The following is a 25,760-nucleotide window of genomic DNA, read 5'->3' on the forward strand; positions in this document are numbered from 1 at the left end:
ACAGACACAGACACACACACACACACACACACACACACACACACACACACACACACACACACACACACACACACACACACACACACACACACACACACACACACACACACACACACACACACACACACACACACACACACACACACACACACAAAGAGAGCTAGTACACTAAAGATGTTCCCTGTCCATCGGCAGGGGCTAGTGGGGAAGGTGCAGAGGTCAGGGTTTAGGGGTCAGAGGTCAACTAATCAGTCACTTCATCAACTCATTACTCTGCTTGTTAATAAGAGGATTAAAGCAGGCAGGATGAGGTAAGCACCACCTCTCCGCAACCCCTTTCCCCCCACTGTAGCCTTGGCTTTAAAATATTTACTGCACATTTTTGACTGTTGTGTTCGCAGTGCTTCTCTTGGAGTATTGTCTGGTTTTTGAGGTTCTGGTTCTCCACATATCAAAGATATAAGTACTACATTTACTTGATTTACATTTAGGTCTTGACCTGAAACGTTTCAGCAACTCCTATTACCAGATGGTATGTTATTTTAGAATATTAGAAAGTCTGCCAAGACAGTTCAAGAAATGGGATAAACAGGGTTTCCTCGTGCCTGCCAGACTATTTATGTGGCTGTACAGAGAGCAGGGCTTTGAGTGTGCGTACTGTCCCCAAGAGAGTGTTTTGTGGTATAAGGGCATTAGACTAATGCATGTGGATGGGAGTAGACAACTTGATGAGCATATAGATGTGTCTATTTGTGTGTGTTTTGCTTGTGTCGAGGGAAAAATAACTGCACCTCCAAAAGATCTCCCAGAGGCCTCTTACAAAAACTGTTGCAGAAAAGCAGGCGCTCATAGGGGTTATTTAAGCAAGTGTGAAGAAAACCTGACAAACGCAGGCCAACATTAACATACAAAGTTTCATATTGCTTCAGTAAGAAGTTAGATAAGAAACCCTATTAAAGTAGGAACTGAAAGACAATGTGTTTAAACAGGCGATCATCAACTAACCATTTTAAAAGACTGGCTCTCAATGAGAATCTAACGGGGGGAAGTGGTGGAAAGATAGGCTGCAAATGAATGGCTGAGACAATATCCAAATTGTTGCAAAAGAGTATGACCCAATTCTGTTATCAATCCTGATATTTTCTATTTTAAACCTTTAATCTTAAAAGTATTCAAATCTATGTGCTATTAGTTATCTAAAACCAAAACACACTATCAGACATCCAGATGGTAAGATGAGATATTAGTTTCACTCGATATGATAACGATTGTACAGTTACAGTATTGAGACAGGTGGTGGTTGCAGGCTCATTTGAGTGTTAGCGAAGTAGGCTGAACACAATGTGAAATCAAACACCTGCTCTCAGCTTATCTTGTGTAACCATGTGTCTGTTTGTATGGGCATATCATAATGAGGTCATTATGGCAGCTGATAGGCAGCAGATAGAAGGTCCGCCCTGTGGCCTGCTGGCAGCAACACCATGGCACAGGTTCAGATATTACTGTAGAGAACAGAGGTCAAAGAGAAAAACAGATAAAGATACTGTCCTCTAATGGTTTAGTGTATGTTCATTCTGTCAGAGATTGTATTCCCAATAAACCATTATCTGTTTGTTTTTTTTCCAGCAAAACAATATTTCCAACTTTGTTGACACTAAAAATTGAATGACAGTTATATGCATAGTAGGTTAAATAGTGTAAGGCGGCATTGAAAGTCTGTGATATTTTAAAACCTGTAAATAATCTGGAAGTTTGAGGAATAAGAAACATCTAAAAACATAAGAAAATCAGTCACATGAAAGGAGGAATAAATAGGTCAGCACTATTTCTCTCGGTGAGCAATTAATTGAGGAAAATGTGTGGCATCAACCATGTTAACTCCTTGGTGCAACATGTTTAGGTGATCGACTCATCAGAGGCTTGTTCAAGTAGATCAACTTGCTGCCATTGTTCACCTGGCTGTGCTTCAAGTTTCCAGCAGAGGTCTGTTTGCTTACTAAGTAGCACTGTGATGGTGGGAAAACATGGCATCAGAACAAAGGAAAAGTTTCAAAAGTAAAAGCAAAAAGGGGCTTCCTCAGCATCAAATCATGGCTTGACAGAAGGTTTCTAAGGCAGCTGTACATGACACTCTAAAACCCTTTGAGCAAACAGGATCAGTTGTATCCAAAGCAGAATCAGGCAGACAAAAAATTATCACAATATGCTTTAAATACTGTAAATACAAGAGAAATATGTTCTCAAAACCAGAGGTTTGTTAAATGTGAGGCGGCAAAATGTGTGACGCTTTCATTTCCAGACAGCTGAGGAAAGATGGACTACACACACCACACACACGCACACACACACACACACACACACACACACACACACACACACACACACACACACACACACACACACACACACACACACACACACACACACACACACACACACACACACACACACACACACACACACGGCTGGTGGGGCTCAAAGACTTTGAGGCCATAAAGTTTGACATATGGAATGGTGTGTTAATCAAAGACTCAACGCTCCCAGCTGGAGCAGACACACTGGGAAAACACTCTGACATGTAGACCTGAGAATGTACTTGCAATATGTGTGTATGGGTGTGCATGTTTCTCATGATAATGTAATTCCTGTCATCCTTTGTAGTGATGGTGTGCACGCGCGCGGTGTGTTTTCTTTATTCTTGTACCAGGATCTGTCTTTTTTCTTCTTACAGATTCACCCTTCTGATCTCAATTCAACTACTGCTCATGCAGTATATTGTAAACATTTTATTATAATATAGTATGTACACAATAAATCATTTTTGCATGATTACCTAATTATGTTGGGGAAAGTTGAGAGTTCAGATAGACAGAAGGAGCCATGTCTGTTTTGTTTTACTGTCCCTGCCTCAAAGCCTTTCTGCCTTTATATGTGCTCAGACAGTTTTGAAAAAGAGGTAACCTAATTATTGAATTTTTCAGAGTAAACACCTTAGCTCTTGCCTTCCCCCCATGAATACCCACATCACACACACACACACACACACACACACACACACACACACACACACACACACACACACACACACACACACACACACACACACACACACACACACACACACACACACACACACACACACACACACACACACACACACACACAGACAGACAGACATTATTTATATCCCTTGCCAAGTGAGCCAAGGAAGCGAGCATTTACAAAACAGGATATGATCAAAGCACCGACCACTGACTGGCTCTGTTTTAGTTGAAGTAATACGCTGCTTGTCCCGAGATGCCCTCCTGGATCATTTTTCTCCTGTCTGGCTCATTCCTGTAATTACACACATAGTCATTCCAGCCCCAACAGAAAACTAATGGGCCAGCTTCACTGCTGAAAAAAATCCTGTGGAAACACATGCACTGTATAATATTTATGTATGAGTGCTGGGGGAATGGCTTACACTAGAATCATTGGAATCCAATCTGAATTTAAATCACTCTCATTCATGCAGTCTTAGCTGTGTGCATGTGAATAAGAAGTAAAAAAAAAAAAAAGTAAAGTCACACACACAGTCAACACTTTTAGTCCATTCATTATTATCTTAGAAAAAGGCATGGACTGGCATGATACTAACTGTACCCATGTTATTACTATTTTAAGTTTGAAGTTTGTACATTAAGTGCATATAAAACTACAGAGTTTGATTGTTACTGATTAAAGTGTAGCATTGGACTGTGCTGTAAAATAAAGCTGAAAAGACATGTCAAAACATTGAAAGGAAGAAAAAGAGAATTGGTAAGCTGAGTAAAAATGCCATGCTTATAGAGCCAGTACAGTCTCCCAAGATTCCTAAAAAGGCAGATAAGCAAGTTAAGAACATGAGAGAGATTATAAATCAGAGACGTGGTGAGAGACGTGTTGAGAGAGGATGAGACAACAAGCAGGACAAGAAGTCCACAAAAAAGTAATTGGGGGGGGGGGAGAAAGCAGTGGCAAGAGCAGGGAAACAAAGAAGGCCTCATTGTTTTCGATCTTACTCATTACTGAAGGGGATGATAGCATAATATAGTGCTAATGGGGGAACAAATCGTGTGGTGTTCATCTTACATAACCGCTGCGTGAATAATTACACAAAATGCTTCGTTGACACACACACGCAGTTATCAGTCCTATGTTTTTTTTTTCTCTTAATGTCTCACACAGACCTCAAATAAAATTGTCATTTTATGAATGTATCAAGGAAATGATTGCACAAAATAGAAACCATGCAGTTCAATGGCAACCAGCAGTAAAGAAAAATAAATCCAGGAAAAACAACCTCTTTTTTCATGTACCTGTCTGTCACTCCAAAGTTGCATGCACTCACCCAACCCCCCTGATGATGGGAAATAGTTTGTTCATGTTCTGTCATGTCAAATACAGGCCCATACCTACAGCAATTGTAAACTGTCACTACCCTTTTACCCAATGAGACCATATGCGTCAGAACGCCTGATAACCCGGATGGCCAGCTGTTTGCAGAACGAGAGAGTGAGAGGCAGAGAGTGGGAGTGCAGTGAGACTCCATCTGCTAATCTGCGTCAGTCCAAGGCCGTTCTGGCACATCTAGAGAAAGCTGATGTACTTCATACCGTGACTTCATCAATGCCAACGACAGAAGGCATCAACAAGCAAAAGATATTCTTCACTTAGAAGCTTAGTTTGGCTTGAGTTTCTGTTTTGCTGTCCGGCCCGTAGTAACAGGGATACACACTATTATTGTAAACTGTCAATACCGTGTGACATTTATGATGAGCAGAAATAAAAGATGTCTCTTTTTTTTCCCCGGCAAAATCTTATGCCACACTTGACCAGTGTCAACATGTAGTGCACTTTAAAGCGACTGAGCCAAATATAAAGGCCCTCTGGTTGCTTTGTGCAGTTTTTCCTTAAAGCTGGAAAACCACATCGGGCATACATGAACACATGTCTCTCTGTGGGGGCTCCAGGCACAACAACCGCAACACAACCGCAGTGCGGCCAAGCTAGCAAGCCAGCCGTCCAGCATCATCAGCTGTGAGCGAAGAGTGAGAAAGAACAGACGAGAGGGAGGGACAGAAAGAGGAACAGCGAGTTAGAGGAAGGCGAAGCCAACTAACTGCCGTGTCCCTGTACAATCTAGCAAATCAGACAAGGTTTTCTGCACTGCTAGCGGCATGTTCACCCACAAATCCCACAACAACGAATTCCTGTGTGCGCTGCATTAATGGTTGATGCTAGCTCTTTGTAGTGAGACAGAAAACATGACAGCCAGTTGAATAAATTCCATATCATGCATGATTTCATGGACTGATGACAACGCCATTACATAGCTTGGCATGCCAAGAGGCCTTGAGTATATCAAAACCTGATGGTTTATGGTCTGCTGCCAGATACTTTTCTGTTGTAAGTCTAATCTGCCACATCAGCCACCCAAGTACGTGGTTTCCAAACTGTCCGGATCTATCACTTGTTGCACCCGGCTCAAGGCTCCTTCAGAGGCAGTGACATGCAATCAGAGGCCTGCATGCCTGTGCCAAGGGAGCACGGTAAATTGTCAGCTGACGAAAGAGTGGAAAAAGTGTGTTTTGGGTTTGGTCTGTGGAGGCTTTAGCCAACAGGAAAGCTCTGGTGTTTTCCTCTCCATGGGGCATAATGGATTCTCCCCGCCAATGAAACACTATTCCGGCTGGCGGGCAGGACCGCCAGACACCTGAGAGCCTTTCCCACAACACCCCATCCCCTGTCAGAGCCAGACCCAGCCATCACTGGAGATCTGGGACAGATGGAAGGATGATGAGAAGATGGCTGAGGAGAGAAGGAATGTGGGAGAACAATGAATAGGAGCAGATGGTCAGAAAAAGGGAGGGATGGAGGGAAATTGGCATCTCTCTCTCCCGGAGACAACTATGAGAATTGTTGATTCCGTTGCACTGTATCAGTGCACCGCCGCCCATATCTGACTACGCAACATGATACTGAAACACACACAGGTTCCCATAACAACCAGCAACACAATGCAATACAATCCAGTTGCCCCTTACCCACCCATCGCTGCGCCCCCTTCACCTCTGCCTCATCTGTCCATATTCAGCTCCTCTGTCGTTGTGTCTCCGCTGACTTGGGATGCAGGCAATACTGGCACACAGTGGCCACGAGGGCAATACACTCAACAGGAACAATGACCTGTTCATGATTCTATCAGCTTACAAACAAACACTCGCATTTAGGCTGCTGGCATCACAGTGGATGTTGTGAAAGCCTATGAAAGATCTTATTGAGGGTCACACAAGTTTTGTACCTCCTCTCATTGTCATCCAGATGAGCAAACAGCACATTCTTAGAGATGGCCTTGGCCAAGGCGGTCATAGTCTTGTAGTCTTTTGGAATCACCTGTGTAGACAAAGAAGCAATAGCCATTATATTAAATTGCACAGCAATAACATTATGCAGGTGGACACATGAAACAAACCAGCACAAACACATAATAGCGCCAACATCAAAGGTAGACTAAATTGAGTAATTAAAGAGCAGAGTATTGGCAAACTCTGAAAGGAATATCCCACACGTGTGCCTGTGTATTTTTGGGAAAGCCCATCTGCTAAGGGATTACACTCAAAATGTCATACAGACTTAAGAATTCTCGAAAACCCTGAACTCATTTATAAAACATGCATTTTCATGTCCCAGACTCTGTGGTGTGTGTTCATGGGAAGGCAATGGGAAATTCTGCAGACACAACAAAGCAGCTGAAGTCAGTGAAAACCGTCTGAAAGCAGTCTGTGTTTATAAAAAGCCATCAGAGAAGAGAACTTACACTCACGTTGCCGTAGAGTAAGAAAAGCAAAAAGTAAGAGAAAGAGAGGAAGGAGGGAAAGGGTTCATAAACCCCTCTGACTGCAGAATAACTGACAGAGGTATAGTGTAGTGTGTGTGTGTGTGTGTGTGTGTGTGTGTGTGTGTGTGTGTGTGTGTGTGTGTGTGTGTGTGTGTGTGTGTGTGTGTGTGTGTGTGTGTGTGCATACATGTGTGTATGTGTTTTGTCTTTCATTGTGGGAGAGTGGAGGGGGCAGGCTGTAATTAAGTTAAAGCAACAGATGTCTCCACATGAAGACAACCACACTGTGCTGCGTACAACATGCACACAAGTACACACACAACCACATCACATGTAAAATAAAAAGTACCAAAATCTGATCTGTCCGAAAAACTGCAGGCCTGGCTACTTAGTGGGCAGAAAGAGAAATAGGCTGGTCTGGAAATGGACGTGGAGTTGGAGGAGGACACAGATTTTAGGTCAGCTTCATACTCATCATCCACAATTTGCAGCTTTAGTTCTGTCACGCAGAAATCATGAAATGTTATGGCACTCAGCTTGTTACCAGCTTGCAAAATGATTTTACACTCCAAGTTATAATTCAGAGTGTGTCCTCTCTTTACTTGTCCAAGTTTGTGTGTTTTGCACAAAAAACTTTTTTTTTTCAGCTACACCCACAAGCAGTTATGAAATGATGACAATCAAATTCAGTTGATTAAATTACGTGTGCACTGAAAAGTGAAGATAGGCTGGTGACAAGCTCATAATTTTTCAGCTGAACCAACAGGGTTACATGCAGCATGATTTTGTCATGTCTGCAACTCATTGTTTTAATGTGATCTTAACTGAAAGGCTTCACAATGTGTTAAGACTCATAGCACTTTACAGCGGAGCCATTTTAATCACAGAAGCAGGGTTAGCTAATTGATTGTGTTCTGTTAAATCATTTGAAGTGATGGTGTGGGACAATGTCAGTGCATAGGCTTTGAGTGTGTGTGTGTGTGTGTGTGTGTGTGTGTGTGTGTGTGTGTGTGTGTGTGTGTGTGTGTGTGTGTGTGTGTGTGTGTGTGTGTGTGTGTGTGTGTGTGTGTGTGTGTGTGTGTGTGTGTGTGTGTGTGTGTGTAAAACCTCAGTATAAATAAATGGCCAAATGAAATCCTCTCTCATACTGAAGCAATAATGTGCTTTCATGTTTACATGTTATTCTAATTCACTTTTCTCTGATGGGTCTGTTGTGTTAGGTAAGTGCATGAAGTAATTCCTTTTGTCACAATAGTGAATCGTTGCATGCGTGTGTTTCAGTCCATGAGATAGTGAGTGGCAGTGAAGAAAAGGAGGCTGGAGATGGAGGCAGGCTTTTTGCCACAACACATGACTGCAGGGTCTGGTGGAGACCTCAGAGCCATAAAAGTGAAGGCACGTGGGTGCGTGCACACACCTGACACACAAACACACTGCATGCTCCAGTGGCCATGCAATTACAGAGTGGTGACGGGGGTTCATGCCGTTGTGTCATTACCCAGCAATTAATGGCGTGTCAAGTTAATTACAAACGAACAAGCACAGCCATGATACACCAGCTACAGTGTGTGTGTGTGTGTGTGTGTGTGTGTGTGTGTGTGTGTGTGTGTGTGTGTGTGTGTGTGTGTGTGTGTGTGTGTGTGTGTGTGTGTGTGTGTGTGTGTGTGTGTGTGTGTAAAAGTGAGTCATAGTTTCTGGCATAAGAGCATCCTTTCCTATAGCCCCGATAAATCATGGCAGTTTGTAAGAGGACTGATAACTCTAGCAGCCTTGTTGTTCACAAATATAAAACACAAATAGTCATCCAAACCAGAGATGGAAAGTAAATCTGAGCATAAAAAAAAAAAGGAAAAGAACTAATTCACTGGTTTTCGGTCAAGTCTGTCAGTTCAGATGCAACGTTATCTGCAATAACCTCCTTTTTTTTAACATCATGTATAAAATAAACATATTCATAATTAAGATATGGCATAAGAAAAAAAAAAAAATTCTCTTCCGGATTAAGTTTTCTTCAATTTCTTGTTTGCCTGTGCACTTAACTTTCTAATTCGTTTTTGTATGTACATGGGCTTTTTTTCTGTGCAGATAATCATACTGAGGGCACCCTGAAATGTGGGTATTCCTTTGTACATGTTAAAATCGACACAAATAACAGCAGTTGTTTTGTTCAGCATGAGTGGGAGTATCACAGATAGAATCTCAACATCTGTGCTGAACATCAGTTGAGCAGATGACTCACAAACTCGGTATTCTGCTGCAAATAAATTCCTTGATGCGTCCAAGTCTGTTCATTAACTACTGTCATAAATTTACACTGCTCATCTCCCTTCCCACCTTCACGTTGCTCCATTTACATTCATGCTCTTGGTGGGTGTTAACAGAGTAACAGCCCTGTTGCCGGCCAATAATCACAATAAACAAGCTCAATGGCTGCTCGTTAATCCAAAACTTACCCTTGATTTTGTCACGATTTTGTTTTTTCTGCCTGAACATATTTACTGTGTATCATTTCCTCCACCCACCAGAGGTCTCCAGCCTCCCTGTCTGTCTCTATGCCCGGTCTGTTGCCTTGCTACGCCCACCTCACCTTTTCCCAGTTAACCAATCTGCCCCACGTGTTCCTTAACCCAGTCAGTACATATTCCCCTATGCTATGTCTCAAATCCCGTACTTACATTCTAACACTCACTAATTTAAATACAAGTGCGTTCACACTGTCAAACATGGAAACATGCAGTCCACTATAGGCACGGTGCAAAACTGGACAAATTGGGTACGAAACGCTGGACAATTTCTACTCTCAACGGTCACCATTATGGCTACGTAGCAGGAAGGGAGGGACCGCAGACCTAAAGTATTTTCAAACTGCGGCGGCTGAGGAAGCTACCGCTGCAAATACAAGTTTTGCACATCCGCACAAAAGTGTTTATTTTTCACTAGGTACCACCATACTGCTATTGGACAGCACTATGAGTGAACTGAATGGTGAACTCATTGCAGGCAAAAAAAATTGTATGAAGCGCTCTCCACTTTTCATCAACAACAGTCGCCATCTTTGCTACGTAGCGGAAAGGGAGGGACCACTAGCCTATTTTCAAACTGCTGAAATTGGCAGTCCAGCTGTTTGCGGCGAACATCGCACTATACGAATGCGAGATGTAAGCGTCCACACAAAAGGGAAACACGTTCACTTTTCAGTCAAATTAACAAATGCAGCCGGTAGATATGATGCATTCAAATGCTGCGGTCAATTCTGGTCAGTGCACAATGGCCATGTGCGATTTGAGACAACACTAAACTGTCCAAATTCACGGGCCACGCTAGTAAGTGTGGTAACATGTCGTGTACTCGCGGAAATACGTGAATTGAGGCACAGCCTTTGTCTTCAGCCTTTATGATAAATCTGTCTCAAGTCTTAGTTGAAAGTCTTTGTTACAAGTCTTTGTTGTTTGAATTGTTCGGTTTCCTGGATTTCTGATCTTGTTTCCTGTCAGCGTTTTGTCAGCTTATTCCTGCCAGTCTTAGAGACTGTTGTGTTCACCTGCTTACACATGGGTCTCTACCTTATCTCTACACATTGTGTTCTAAGTAGGTAAAGTTCTCTTCAACCTGCCACTGTATTATACATTTGGGTCCTTCCCCTAGCCGATCTATGACAGATTTCTGTTACATCTGAAAGTACCGTATTCAATTGTTTTTTATAGTATGTTTGTTACTTTGATGCTTTAATTTCTCAACAAATATAAGCACTAAACAAGCTTAAGTTAACCTTCGTTACTACATATTTGCAGGCTGACTGCATTCGTCTGTGCGTGAACAACTGAGTTTATATAAGCATAAATGTGCCCATAAGCGCTGCATGTACTGGATGTGTGTGTGTCTGTGAACAGCTTTTTATAGATACATCCATCGTCCAAGTCTGACCTTGCGTACGTAGCTGACAGCATCCTCCTCAGTGTACACCTCGGCGCTGACCCCTCCCCTGCGGCGGCGGGCCTTGACAACGGGGTTCGGTGGTGGAGGAGAAACCTCATCATCATGTGAGTCTGACTGGCTGTTAGATTTCTGGCGTGCCATGATCTGCTTGCATTCTTCCTGTAAAAACAAGGGGAAAAAAAACAAGATTTTTTTTTTTTTTTTTGAAGGACAAGCCTAAAGAGAGATACAGACAAAAATAAAATAAAACTCATCAGATGGTTGAGCAACACAGAGCCCCCGTTGACTAAATGCATGAAAAAAGATGTATGTTTAGAAAAGCAGATGCAACTACTATTATAGCTTCAGGAAAGACAAACAAGATCATCTGACAGCATCTATTATTCCTTTACCTCAAAAAGGATCACATGAAGAAGGGCTGACAAACCTCTCTAAATACCCTTTTCAACACCAAACATCATGTGGATTCTTAGGAAGATCAGATATTATAACAGAATAAACCTCAGCTAAAATACAATGGATATGTCCTAGTTCTGAGTGCACAGTGTCCCGACACGTGGCTGCCGTGGCATGATGTGAATACATTAAATATTAACATCTGGAGGCCTGAAGCCTCAACCAGGTACACTCCTCCTCTCAGATAACGAACAACAAGGAATAAGAACATCAAAGCAGAGACAGGCTGCTTCTGGCTGACGTACACTTCAACTGCTGAACACTACGCAGGTGATGAATTATTGATTGCAAACTTGATTAACACATTAACATAAATACACAATAAAGCCTCTGATGACTTGTTCATATGTGAGAGTGCTTTCTGACAAAGGGAATGGGATAACAGTTTGTGCAAAGGGAGACATCATCCACTGATTTGTGTATTTCTACACAGATACTCACAATGGCTGCGTGGATCTATTTGCATCTGCTGGCATTGTGCGCTTATTCCTGTATTTGAGTGCATCGGTGTGTGTAATTAACAGCAGGTTCATTTACCATTACATGTTTTGGTGCAATAAAAATATCTTACACAGATTTTTTTTTTTTTTTTAGCAGTATTTCTGTAATGTTAAAGCTATTCCTGTTTGCTTTTTCAGTGCATTGCTACTGTACAGTCAGGAATGAACAAAGAAGTCTCAGACAGACAAGATTTCAGACAGCTAAGTGTGGCAAGAAGTGTCACTCTCACACTGTACAGCAGAAACACCACAGACACAAATAAACAGAAGGAGAGCGACTGGAAGAACAAATTTTTCAGACCACCAGTGTTCTGTCTTTCAAATAAAGTTAAAACAATACTACGCACATTTTGGTCTTGGTCCACCAAACAAAAACTGAAATTTAAATTTACTGCAATTGTTGAGTTTGGCCGAGTAACAAGACAGTAAATTCACCATTTAGTCAACAAGCAGGTAAAATCAACAGACACATAACTCTTTTTCGTTACAACGCAGACAGAATATCAATCACGTTTCATGCGCTCCAGAAGACCCTCTCGTTATGTTGAGTCTAGAACTAAGTTTATTGATGTAAAATTCATCAGTAATTACTGTCATTGTTTCGCCTTTTTTCAAGAAAAGTGATCAAACATTCTCAGGTTCCATCTTCTTAATAAAAAAATATTATTGCTTTCCTTTTTATTATAACTGACCTTTAAAATAGTGCACTTTTTTTTTTTACTATTTTCATTGTTTTCTGAAATGTATGATCTTCAAGTGTATAAAAAAACACATTTGTTTATGTTTCATTATAGTTTATTTATTTTGGTTTTGCTAAGACCGTAATAATTTTAGTAAATTGTTTAAATCCTTTTCTATAACATTTAATATTTAAGTGATTATTGATAACTATGTGCTATTATGGATCGACGAATGAAGAAAAACTTACTTGTTCACATCACAAATGCAGAAAAAAGTTGCTTATTGAACAAATCCTCAATCTAGCTTTATACCACCATCCTAACAGCATCAAATTCATACCACCTCTAAATGTGTATAATTCAAGTATCACCGTTTTCTATGAAACATACTGAGGGAATTTTTTCCACTGCAAAGCTGGAAAGGTGAGAGGGAAACAAAGCCCTCGAGCAGCTGGGATTAAGAATCAGAGTGATGATTTAAAGCCTTGAGCTCAGATATACTGACAGGGAGGGACAGAAAGAAACAAAGCGGGAGCAACGTATGACAGAGAGATCAGGAACCCCGCAGAAACAGATAAGAAAACCAAGAGACGAAGAAAGTAAGTGACAGTGAGAAGACATCATATCACTCGAAAACTGAGGCAAACAGAACTCCCGACCTCAAAACTCAGCACTTCTCTGCACAGTCTTTCTCAACTGTCTGTTTCAATAATCCCGACGGCGTAATTTGTTGTGCATGGAATCAGTCATACGTACATCCGTGCATATAAAAAGGATCTGCAAGGCATTCATTAGCTCGTACTTTGACTCAGTCTTTGAGAAACTATTCTTTCATCTAATGATCTTTGTGTCAGCGCATCTCTTAATTTCACCTCCTGCTCTGTCTGACTTTGTCTCTCTCCTGCTCATTACAGCCAACGGTTACTCCCTGTCTGTGTAAAACAATGGGATTATACAGATCTCTTGTACACACGAGTCAGAGGAGCAAGCAAACACACTCGAGGTCACACACATACGCAGAGTCACTGCCTGAGGGAACACAGCCAGCAGGAGGAGCAGAGGGGAAGCAGAACCAAAGAGCAGCATCAGTGCACACACATACACTTTCTCACTCACACACACACACACACACACACACACGCAAGCGCACAAACACATGCACAGGCAGACTGCAGCCGAAGATGAGCTCTCACTCAGCTTAATCAAGGTGGCAAGTTCTGCAATCAAGTAACACACTGCTTCCTCCTAAGAGCCCAAACAAACACTTACATAGAAACATGAGTCTTTCTCCCCTCCCTCCAGACAAACTACAAGTCTGAATCACAAACTAGCAAACACTGTTAACATACTGCTGTCTAGATCCGTCACTAATGGTCACTTAAATTCACACACACTCACTAAAACTAGGCAGTGCCAAGCCTAGACAGAACTTGTACAGTGCTGTATCCTTCTTGATCGAACCCATTGGACATTACACAGCCAACGTTAGCAATCAGGAGTATTTACCATGGCACGGAGGTCCCCTGGCGAGGCCCGCTGTGTGTCCTGCAGCCTGTCAGAAACACCAGGCATCAAATCAAAGTGTGTGTGTGTGTGTGTGTGTGTGTGTGTGTGTGTGTGTGTGTGTGTGTGTGTGTGTGTGTGTGTGTGTGTGTGTGTGTGTGTGTGTGTGTGTGTGTGTGTGTGTGTGTGTGTGTGTGTGTGTGTGTGTGTGTGTGTGTGTGTCAAAGTGTGCATGGGAATCAACACACATGGATCCCCATCTCATACACACCTGACACACATGTCACGATGCATCAGCATCCTGACATTCTAGCACAGCAGCCGCTGTGTGTTCGTGCAAGTAAGCAGAGAATCCAAGTTGGTGCGAGACAAAGTGAGAGCGTGCAAGTGGCAAAATGTCTGCAATCCCCACGACACGGCTGCTGAAGAACAAGTCTACTGATGAAAACACTGATCACAGCAAAAAGCCTGTCGCTCCATCGCTCCTGCGCAACTCTGTGTTTCTGTGTTCTCCCTCTCTCCCTCTCTCTTACTCACAGTCAGGTGGCGCAATGAGCGGGCTCCTCTTAGTACCCTCCGTAACTATGACAACTGGGTACTGTGAGCATCCTGAATAGTTGTTGTTGAGTCTGAGAAGGAAGCTATGGTGGCTCACACACCTACATTCATACGCAAGCGTTCTGATGCCTGTTTACAGACAGCCTCGCTCTCCTTCTCTCTCTCACTCACGTCACACGTCCCCCCCCCCCCTCTCAATATTGACTTCTGTTCTGGCCAAATGGTGTGTCTGTATGTTTTGCACCAGTGAATGGATCCAAACATTCCCATGGGGATACATCACCATCCCGTACATTCCCTGTGTGTGCCAGACACCGCTCGGTACGTGCACTGTCCTTCTTGCTCCTTACTCATCTCCCGACTGCCCACACGCTTTCCTCTTATGTCAGAGGGTCAGCAATCAAGTGAAGGCTCTGTTCCTAGCACTAACAAGTCCTCATATTGTTGTGGTGCCTGTGCCTGTGACGTCTTATAAGTGTAAAGGTGTCTACAGAGGAGGCTTTGTTAATTCAAGGTGAGCTAGAAACAGCTTGTATGTGGCTTTAACTGCAATAGAGACTGAGCATTTCTTCCTTAAGCTGCTCTGTAACAACACATAGACAAGGCAGTCGAAGACGGCGTTTATTATTTGCAGCGCTATGTAGAGCAGATAGACAAAATGCATCTGCGTTCTTTTTATGCAGTCATATACTTTTCCTCTGTAGAATTAGTACTATTGCCCTACTCTTTTCCCCCTTCTCCTCTCTGCTCTCCCTGCGTCATCATCAGCGGCTGTGTGCCAGAAAAAGAGAGGAGAGGAGACAGAGGACACAGGCGTAGGCAGGACACAAAAGCTCGTTAAAAAGAGGGTTTTCCATTAGTGGCTATGGGTCAGAGATTAAAGAATGAAGACACGGACAAAAGATGACACAAATCCTATTCCACACACACTCGCTCCGAGTCACTGTTATTAAAACCATCAATTCCAATTTAAACTAATTTATGCATTATGATTCATATTAAAATGGGTCTATTCTGTTTTGTTCAATCCCTGAACCAATTTGCACCAAGCAGACATGAACAAAAGTTATGACTAACTCTGTTCCTGTGACTCACCAATAATAATCAGCCCAGCCACCCATCAGGCTCAGAACAAAAGCATTCAACTAATCAGAAAGGATCAGTGGGTTCGGTGCACAAATAGCTCAAAAGATCCATTCTTCCATGAAGTTAACTTCTGATATTAGCGAGAGAAAAAGGAAACATCCATAAGTGGTTACCTTAAGTAGCCTCGTCCGGTGACATAGATAGTTTCACTCTCCACTGCTGGGGCCGAAAGCATAAAAACAACAAGGTGCCGCACAAACACACACACACAGACACACACACACAGGTAATGAAGCATGCAGAGTTGATCCACCAGCGGAGCTAACAGTCTACTCAACACTCTGTTCCACACCATTACAGCACTACAATGGACAGAAAGTTCACTGCTGTATTAGCTCTGCGAGTGTGTAGAGTGCTATGAAATCATGTTCACGCTATTTATCGTTGCAACACGCACACGCACACAAACTAGTCCCACTGTCCACATGGCAACTCCCCATTGGGTGTATTAATTCACTAATGTCAACGTACAAGATTACCTGTTAAAACTTAACCTTTACCCAACAGTTATTGTGACCTCAACCCCACAGCTACGTCTCAACTCTAAAATAAAACCGTTAAATCTGCAGGCATTTTGTCCATACAATGGAGCATCTGGTATGGAGTAACTGTATTATACTACTGTCTCTGGAATATCGCACAGACACAGCCAAAGAGTCATCAAACATTTTGTTCTGAATTTTGGGACTTTTACATATAAATGAATGAGACAGATGAGTTCACACAGTGTTGATTAAGCCAATCAGTGCCAGAAAAATCTCTTTGTATTGCAAAGAGTGCAGACTTTTTAAATCTGTTGTCTGGTGAGACATTCGAGCACCAGCTGGATAAAAGCATAATGGATTTCCTCTACAGGCACCGAAGCTGGCTAACTTCCAGTTTAGCCCTATGCCAACTGGAATGGGGAAACAATAATCCCCATTTGTGCAGCTTTTTAGACTTCCCAAATGTTATTGGACTGAACTGAGTCATTTTGGGGTTGTGACACTAAAAAAAAACATTTATCCACTGTTTTACAGCTGTAAAAGCAGGGACGGAGGAGGCTACAGTGGAGCCTATGACGTAAGCACGTGGCAACATTGTTTTTGTAAATACTCTGATTGACAAAACGGGGAGACTAAAATTCACGATGATCGATTTTGTAGACAAAACAAATTAACCAATTAATCAAGAAAATAATATGATAATTATTTGATCATTGTTAGTGGCAGTCCTTGAATTTTTTTAGCAGTCTATTATTGGAAACCAACAAGTCTGCCTGGTAACAGGTAAATTGACTACTTTACCAAACTTTATTATATTTGGATGGGACCTTGTGTTACTGCTCAGGCTAACATGTTTTGTTGCAATCCTGTTTATTTTCTGAACATATCTTTTTTTTCTCACACAAACCTTAGAGTGGTAGGGAAAGGTGGAGGGATGCAACGGGCAGATGAGAGAGGACAAAGAAGGACCACCGTGGAGACGGGCTGGGGGTCTGATTTACCTGCAGGGGCCCAAGGTGAGCCAGGGATGAGGAGGTTTAGGCCTGGGTCACTGCGCTCAACACAGGCTGATCTGACAGACTGCACTGCTCCCAGCATGGTGGTGATGAGTGAACACAGAGGCTGGAGACACTAATTACACCGGTGCTACAAAACTTTGCAAGTCTTTGTGCATACGACAGATTGTTTGTGATGCTGAACTGAACTGAGATTTCTAGATCTTTGCTGCTAAAATGCTGCATGTATGCATACCACTGGCACTGATCTAAAGCAGGAAACGAGACAAAGTAAAAGAAACAAAAGAGAGGGTAGAAGATAGGGGAGATAATCCCAAAGCTACACATAATTCTCCTCTAAATGCTCTCAGCAGACTCAACAAACAACCAAACCCTCCTGACGAATTGTCAATCAGAGGCCTTTGAAGGAACTGGTGGATTTGTTATGATAGGTCCTGGTGACAGCTGAATGGCTGGCAGCACAGAAAGGCTTCTCGTCTTACATAGGAGTGGGAGACAGTGACTGACTGACTGCAACAGTGACAGACAGAGTAAAGAACCTCCATAATGCGATAGGGCTCATTCACAAACAGAGCTGATAAAGCAGGGTTTGTATTTGTCTTACATGACAAACTTAATGATGCTAAAATAGTCAATAAAACCACATTTTAAATGTATTCTAAAGGCAAAAAATGGATTCCTGAATGGAAATGTGTTTTTTTTCAAGTTTGGGGATGGAGAACTGAAGACATATAGCAAGTTTGAGTGGGACAACAAAGGATATGTGTTAGATGATGGGAGAAAACAAAGGAACATTATGAAAACTATGAAACACAGACTGCCGGGCCACGGCCCCTGAGGAAAAGGGGAGGAATGAAAAGATGAGAGAGAATCGGAATAAGGAAGAAACTGTAAAAAGCCAGGAGTGAAGCACGAGAAACAAACTTATGATAACCCTGTGAGGGTAAAGAACACAGGGGGCATTCTGCTAATTATAGAAAGACATACCAGCACAAGCACAGATAGAAGAAGCAGGAAAGTTTCAGTAAACTCAAATAAGAAAAAACTGTTATTTATGGTAAACATGGTAATTAAGTGGATAGTTTGTCTAGAAAGTATGCCACCACATTAATACAATTAAAGTAAATAGTATTAGTTTTTGATGCTCAAAACACACATGATGTAGTGAATGTTCAAATTTGTCAGAATAAAGAATTCAGTGTTAACAGTTTTCCGTATTTTCACCATTCAGCAGAAAAAAGTTGCTGATGAAAACTTTCTACAAACATTCTTCAAAAAATAATAAACACCCCCCCCCCTCCCACAAGGCTAATATAGGATAATTAGAAAGATAAAGGGGTAATTAGTGTACAAAACCTACAGAAGAGCAGGACTAAGGCTGTACTCACCCAAATATGGTGCTTGCTTAGACTCATGTCCAAGCATTACAGACATACAGATGGAGTTGAGGAGTGACGGCTGTCAAGGCACAGAAAACGTAGTTACCACTGCAGATGGTACATTATGTAAAGATCAAAGTGTTGAGTCCCACATAGCTGCATAGAAAATCGCAGAAGGAGAGAGACACATCTTAAGTCATCAGATATGTTCTCATGCAAAGCAACAGAGAGAAAGAAGAAAGGGTGGAGACATGCAACCAGTACATGGTGGATTTTCAGTAGACAAAGCTAGCAACAGCAGTTCTAAGATACCAGGACACACTGTTAAGCCCGGTAAAGATGCAAAATGCCTAATTCAAGAAAACATCTGTGCTGCCAGCTGTCCACTTCCTGAGTGACATATCCACAGTCACGCATTCAGTCCTGGCTCTTTTAGCTGATGCTGCCTGTTGGGCAGATCTGTAATGATGCCCAACAGGCTATTAGTCACCATTTCTAGTTTAGTGCAGCATTCCTTTGACCACCAAAAACAGATTTCTGCAGGAGTGATCACTTACAGTACTATGCACGCTCAAACAGGCACAAAGGACTGCAAATATCAATCCTGTCTATTTGACATGAATTCTTTGTTAATCACTGTTTTAATAGGCCGGTCGTCAGAGCTGTATTTAATTTTTGATTTGATTTTATACACTTTATTAATCCCCGAGGGGAAATTTCTTCACTACAGCAGGGGGGCTCTCAGGGGGGAGATGCTGCAGCAGGTTGCCACTAGCGCGGCGCCAGGTAACCTGACCTGAGGTGCATGTTTTTGGATGATGGGAGGAAGCCGGAGAACCCGGAGAGAACCCACGCAAGCACAGGGAGAACATGCAAACTCCGCACAGAAAGGCCCAGGACCGGATTTGAACCCGGAAGCTTTTTTGCTGTGAGGTGACAGTGCTAACCACTGCACCACCGTGCCGCCCAGTAATGTAATGCCATAACAAGCTTTTTTATTGATAAGAAACAATCTTTAAGCATACTTACACATTTTCAACTGCAGGCTCACGGAAAACAACAGTGCCAAACACACTGACAAATAGAAAACGGCTGTTAAAAGATTGCCCTCTCAGCTCAGTCAGCTAAGCCGACACAGAAATGTTTTGTCTTTCTACAATGTAGTGTGCCAAAAATGAAGGTTCACTTCTCTGCAATTACACACTGAGCTGAGCTGAGCTGATAGAGATGGGGAGTCGAGAACACCCATCTGAAGCTACTATTGTGGAGATCAAAAGCATCATTGCCATGCACAAATAGGCAGGATGAAAGGGAGCGAGGGCGACCTGTTATTTTTCCATTCACAACATCAGCTGAGGACCGAAGACATGCCAAAACACCAAAACACCAAGACAAAAGTTAAAAACAAACTAGTCATACTGATGATTTGGTGCGCTCTCAAGACAGGTCGAAAGACAGAAAGAAAAGAGAGTGAGTCTGTAGAGGACGGCAGAAAGAAAAAAAACATGACATCAATGAAAAAGAGTGAGATGGCAGACAATGGAGAAACCGAAGCAGAAAAGCAGATTTTCCAGATAAGAACACAAGTGCTGTATGAAATGGATCCTGTGCAGATTTCAAATGAGCTCAAGTCTGGCGAAAGAGGAGAAAGAATGCTCCAGTGATCTAATTGGCATACAGAAAAAAACCTGAACACATCAGAGGGCAGAGGGAATAAACTTTGTGAATAAAGGGGCTCATTGAACACAGGACAGACTACAGTCTATCTATCCTCTATAGTTGCCTTGACGAAAATGGCTGAGAGAAGAAAGGCAAACGCAAACAAACGCAGAGGGTGAAATACAGGAGAAAATGTCATGAAAAAGGTGTATTTTCTGTTTTGTCTTTGAGTGCTTGAGAGCTACCTACTCTAAAAGACTGCCAGAATCAGAAATGAGAACTGAGACCTCGGATTCTACAAAATCATTTAAAATAGTCTTCCCACATTGAAAGTTTTTTTTTTTTTTTTTTCCTGAGAAACAAAAGATTTGAGACATTAAGGAAAAGATTTTGAGAAACAGAACAGAGATAAGCCTTAAGAAAAGAATAGCAATGCAGACTTCAGAAAATACGATGGCAACAATGTTTTATCTGCTGCCCGAAATTCAGGTAAAATGGACATGGCTTTTTGAATGAAATATTGCCATCAAAGTTCCCCAGAGCTGGAGGAAAGGAACACAATAAGCCTCTTAAATAACTGGGACACCGCAAAAGCATACATGGCCTGTTTCAATTCCACGAATGACTGACCTCACAACAGCGTAAGCCCAGATTTGGATGGCTTGACTGGAATAGTGTTGGGCAACTGTGGACATGTATGAAGTCTTCATATTATTATTATTTTTTTTTTTATTATTTTTTTTTTACTTTCAACCACTTGTATACATCAGGGGATTTCACTGACCACCATTCAACAACATAACAATTTAAGGCAGCCTCACAAGGTGCAAAACAGTGCACCAGCAAAATAAGTAAAAGAACCTGCGTGCCTTTCTACACATCAGGCTGGTAAAAAGTCAAAGATTCAGAGCTCACACACTGACAACATTAGAGGTGCAGGATGTGTCCTAATAGGATACGCTCCCAACCAAATTTCTTTCAATTATGAAAATGTATATTTCCTGTCAAGTCAAGAAAATTATGATATCGAGGTTTTTTGTTTTGCAATCATCTAAGCAGTCGGACTATTGTTATTTTGTCTGCCTGTTTGCTGCAGCACACACTTGTCCTGCACAGAGGGAGATTGTCGTGACAAATTTCCACCCCTAATAGGAGACCGTAATCAGCTTACAGGTGGATGCAGGCTGTTTCAGTGCTGTGTGTAACCAGCAGCACTGACAATATTGTGATACCTGCCTGAAGAGTGTAGCTTCTGCAGCACAGGCAACAAGACAAGAACACATTATAATGTATTGCAAAGGCTGAGAAGGATTCTGCAGAGAGCACCTCACATGCAATACTGTGGCCCGGCCACTTATACAGATTGCACTGGTGCCACTGTAAACCAGAGCATGAACGTGTGCTGTACCTTGTTTCAGAGGTAGTGATTTAGATAAGGTAATTAATCCTCCAATATAAATTCATATTTTCAATGTTCCTCTTAAGCACGTTATGTCACTCACTTGTGAATAATGTAACATAAGCACTTGAACTTTCATGAAAAAAATGTAGGCCTGTTTTTTTTTTTTTTAACAAACCCACTATGGACTTTCTCAACATAGAGGTTTGATCACAATACAAGAATCTTGGAAGCTCATTTGTTATTGTGATGGGATGCACGTAGGGCAGGTGTACAACATGTCAGCTTATATCATGACTCGTTCACAACTTGCTTCTGCTGAGCTCTATCACCTCCATTAATATTCATGCTGCCTCTCTGCCTACGCAGCATTACAGTCCCCAGTAACGGTAGCAGTAGCGCTTCTATCAGTGCTGTGCTCATTTTGATGCTAATGCACCTTTTCCACAGCCAGTTCTAACTCTACTCTACTTGACTCCAGTTTCTTTTGATATCAGGTTATTTTCGGGTATTTATTTTCCACTACAGATAATAATCCTATCAGTGTAGCTGATAGTTGTATCGGCACCGCATGAAAATACTGTGACGTCATCCTCAACGCAACACAAACGGGGACATTGTTGGATATCATTAGCAACCAAACATAGAAACGTCTCCACCTCCTCACTTGACCTTGGGGTGATTTTGCGGGTTGCCATCTAATCGAGTCGTCTGATGAACAGAAAACATTGCAGCCACTATAGTAACGTGGCTATTTAACAATGGCGGGAATGTTCAAGAAGTCCTGTGTGATGATTCTCCCTGTTTTCAGGTCACCATTTAGTATCAGCTCAGTTCAACTGGAACCTTGGCAAAGGTGATACTAAAAAAAAAGTACCAGGTACAGTTTTGCCTGATGTAAAAAAGTCATTGAATAGAGTCAAACCACGCAGCTAACACTCAGTGGAAAAGGGGCATGAGTGTCCCTGCGTGTAACTCTGTGATGACAACTGCTCCTGATTCTGAAAAGCTGACAGATGCAAACACAAAACTGGTTGCAGGACATCAAGCAAAAAGAGAACAGCTTGAGCTTGATCTTTGTGTACGTTCTGTCCCAACAAATTAGACTTAGGTACAAACTGTGGTTGTAAGCGAGAGTTTGACTGCACTGCTTGGATTTATTTTTTTTCACAGTAATAAATGATTAAAAAAATATTTGAAGAAATTCCGTGATCATACTGAAAAAGCATTACTTGTATTTACTTGATGAAGCATTTAATTCATTAGAAAAACAAAAAAAAGAACAAAAATCTCACTCGTGTTAATAATTTACCAAATCAGATGACTCTCACATGCTAGGACACGCATCCACACGCCACTGCAGCAGGGATGAAAACCCTCCTCTAGATATTCGGATAGTGAACTTCATTCCCGTTGTATCTGTATTTGATCTCTCTCCACAATCACTTCTCTTGTTAGAGATTTCTTTCCAAGGCTACACTCTCCTCAGGTCACCATCAGCAGCCTCCAGCTCAAACTCTGACGCCTTGGTGACCTCGTAGTGTAAGAGTAGAGCCTATTGTTAAAAACAAAAAACAAAAAATCTTATGATCTGCTCATGAGCAAACTTCCAACTGTACCACTGCATGATGGAAGCTAAACAAAAGAACATCCATTCAGGCTAAATAGTGGAAGATTTGAATGTTTTATGATACTTCATCTTTTTGTTTTGAATTTTTTTTTAAAAGCAATATGATGGGCATACTAATAAATTCCAGGTTATTTAATCTAATAGGCTACTTCTAAATACAGAAAGACTTAAGGAAGCAACGTTCATGTAAAAAACATTTTGCTGCTGCAGTGGTGCCAGCAAGGGACATCAGATTAGGTGAAAAGGGACACGCGCACACACTCTCTAACACTGAGCGGTCACGTTGTTTGTGAACCACAGGGAATGTGCTGCAGAGGTTTTAACCTGTTTTCTAGTTATGATTGCTCTTTTCTCGCTATTCCAAAAAAATTCTCCTCTCCTCTGTGCAGCTGTTATCTTTTAATGAACGTGTCATCTCTTCTTGACCCTCTGCCGACAGATAGCCAGACTGACAGACAGAAAGACAGGCAGATACAAAAAGTCTGCTGTCTGAGTCTGCGAGCAGGACACTGGCCTTTTATGGGTGCTCTTCTCACGTTCCCTGATGGGTTCTCCTATTATAGGATGGAAAATGAAAGCTCTTTTATAGGAGCTTGAGTACAGTCTGTCTTTAATATTGTAGCTAGCTGAGATATTTTTTGTCTCTTCACACAGTGTTACAAATCTTAGTTGAGCAGCTCTATCCTAACAAACAAATAAAACAGTTTCAGTCACTGTGTGCTAAAATACCAGGACACTTAATGGGATATTTGATTGAAAGAGCCTTCCACCTTTTAACAGAGCCTGTGATAACCACTTATTAAAATGTAAATGCTATTTCATTGTCACAGTCCATATAAGGACACAGAGGAATATGACGAGAAACACTGCTTAGTTAGCACAAACGGCAATGGAAATGCATGTCACACATCATATACACGTTAACACACCTTAAAGCTCACCACACACAAACAGCAGTCGACAAACACCCTCACATTACGAACAGAGGTTCAAATTGACAGACTTAAGTCATATGAGCACAGAACTTTGTTATCACCAACCTTCTCCAGTTTTTCAAAGTGCTCCCGCAGGAACTTCATAGGACGCTCAGGCTTAGCGATGCAGAGGTTCACAATGCACTCTTTGAGGATCTGCTGGATGTTGTGCTTCTGCACAAAAATTTCGCAGCCCTTCAAACTCTCGTCTTCTTCCAGAGTGGAGGAGGAGGAGGTGGCCATCTTATCTTTTATCTCTGTGGCAGTGGGAGAGAACAGGGTGGACCATGAGAGGAGGGGAGGGAAAGCAGAACAGAGAAGGGGGTAGAACGGCACAGCAGGGGAGAGGAGGGATGAGGAGAACAGAAAAAAAAAACACGAGTAGGGAGCACATACAGTAAGATATGAAGGGAACGGAGGAGGGGGGGGGGGGAATGGAGGAGGAATGGATTGTTGCTTATGTTTTCGGTGAGGGATCCCATGACATGAACATGATAATCACGGTAATTGTTGCAGGTGTATGCGTCTTAGTTGAAAAAAAAAAAAAATCAAAGAATTTGTAAAGATCAATAATAAAGTTAGTACCTTGGTTGTGTGGTTAGGCAATATGACAATGCACGCTGCATGAAAATGTAATTTTGTCAATTATAAGATTACTTGCATTACATAAAGTACTACCACCACGGCTATTCTAACTCAACTGCACGAGGGCCAGACAGGAAAAATCACCTGAGCCTAGGGCTACAAATAATAATAAGAACTTGATGTTAATACATATATTAGTACATGGAATAAACTAACCAATTGAGACAAGTAAAATACAAAATGATCATAGTAAGACAGTTTGGGCCTGTTTATGATATTATCTAAACAATTCCAAACAGACACAAGGCACTTAGAGGTGCTCTCAGTATCCAGACAAGCATTTTCTTGAGCAGCATCGAACATTTCAAACAGTCTAACTCGCCCCGCAGACCGCGGTTTTGAAAAGCGCTGTAGGGCACCATCGGGGCCACGCAGCAATTCAATGAGCAACTGGTTGATGGCAATACTGCAGTTTTGTGATATTTGGATCATTGCGATGACACACTGTTATTCGTTGTGTTTTAATTTACGGGGTAATCAGGGTTTAACCTTAGTCCCTGTTTGTGGGCAGGTGACGGAAAGACCACACAAAACATTGCGGCTAAACTTAAAACAACATAAGCAATCATTTGCATTGTCTGACAGATTAAATAAGGGTATACACCTCGTGCTATAATATTTAAAATACCAATGCACGACCTTGTATGTCCTTTAAATGCGTTTTTGTGGATGCACATTTTTGGAAAATGCTGCTTTAATTTGCGAAAGTAAATACTTCAGCAGGTGGATGCAAAGTAAGTTATGTAATAGTGTGTAAGAACTGACAACAGCGACGATTATGTCAGACTACAGATATTTCAGATAACAGAGCAACATATCTCATGGCAAGCCAGGAAGCTGAGCAGGTGCAGCTAGCTGTTGACTGCCATGTATCACTTCCTCAAAGGGAAAGCACGTCTACGACATGGTTATGACTGCATAATAAATAATAA

At 41.9% G+C, this 25,760-nt stretch overlaps 1 protein-coding gene across 5 annotated transcripts in view; it reads right to left on the bottom strand.

Annotated features, from left to right (window-relative positions):
• Window positions 1-25,760, bottom strand: part of prkar1b (protein kinase, cAMP-dependent, regulatory, type I, beta) — a 65,211-nt gene that overhangs the window by 38,995 nt on the left and 456 nt on the right. For 2 of the 5 annotated variants that reach the window (XM_069702811.1, XM_069702812.1), the window contains exons 2-4: window positions 24,250-24,440; window positions 10,787-10,957; window positions 6,326-6,417 (exon numbers count right to left, since the gene is read on the bottom strand). In XM_069702811.1, coding sequence (XP_069558912.1) covers window positions 6,326-6,417; window positions 10,787-10,957; window positions 24,250-24,426 — 440 coding nt within the window. In that variant the 5' untranslated portion in view covers window positions 24,427-24,440. Of the gene's footprint in view, window positions 1-6,325; window positions 6,418-10,786; window positions 10,958-13,940; window positions 13,987-14,208; window positions 14,428-14,474; window positions 14,569-24,249; window positions 24,441-25,760 lie in introns of those variants that run through there. The other 3 variants (XM_069702813.1, XM_069702816.1, XM_069702815.1) reach the window with 3 other exon arrangements.

Source organism: Brachyistius frenatus, unplaced genomic scaffold, assembly GCF_029030835.1.
Source record: "Brachyistius frenatus isolate BFR_SWC_R1_liver_20210118 unplaced genomic scaffold, ASM2903083v1 Contig_43, whole genome shotgun sequence".
NCBI lineage: Eukaryota > Metazoa > Chordata > Actinopteri > Embiotocidae > Brachyistius > Brachyistius frenatus.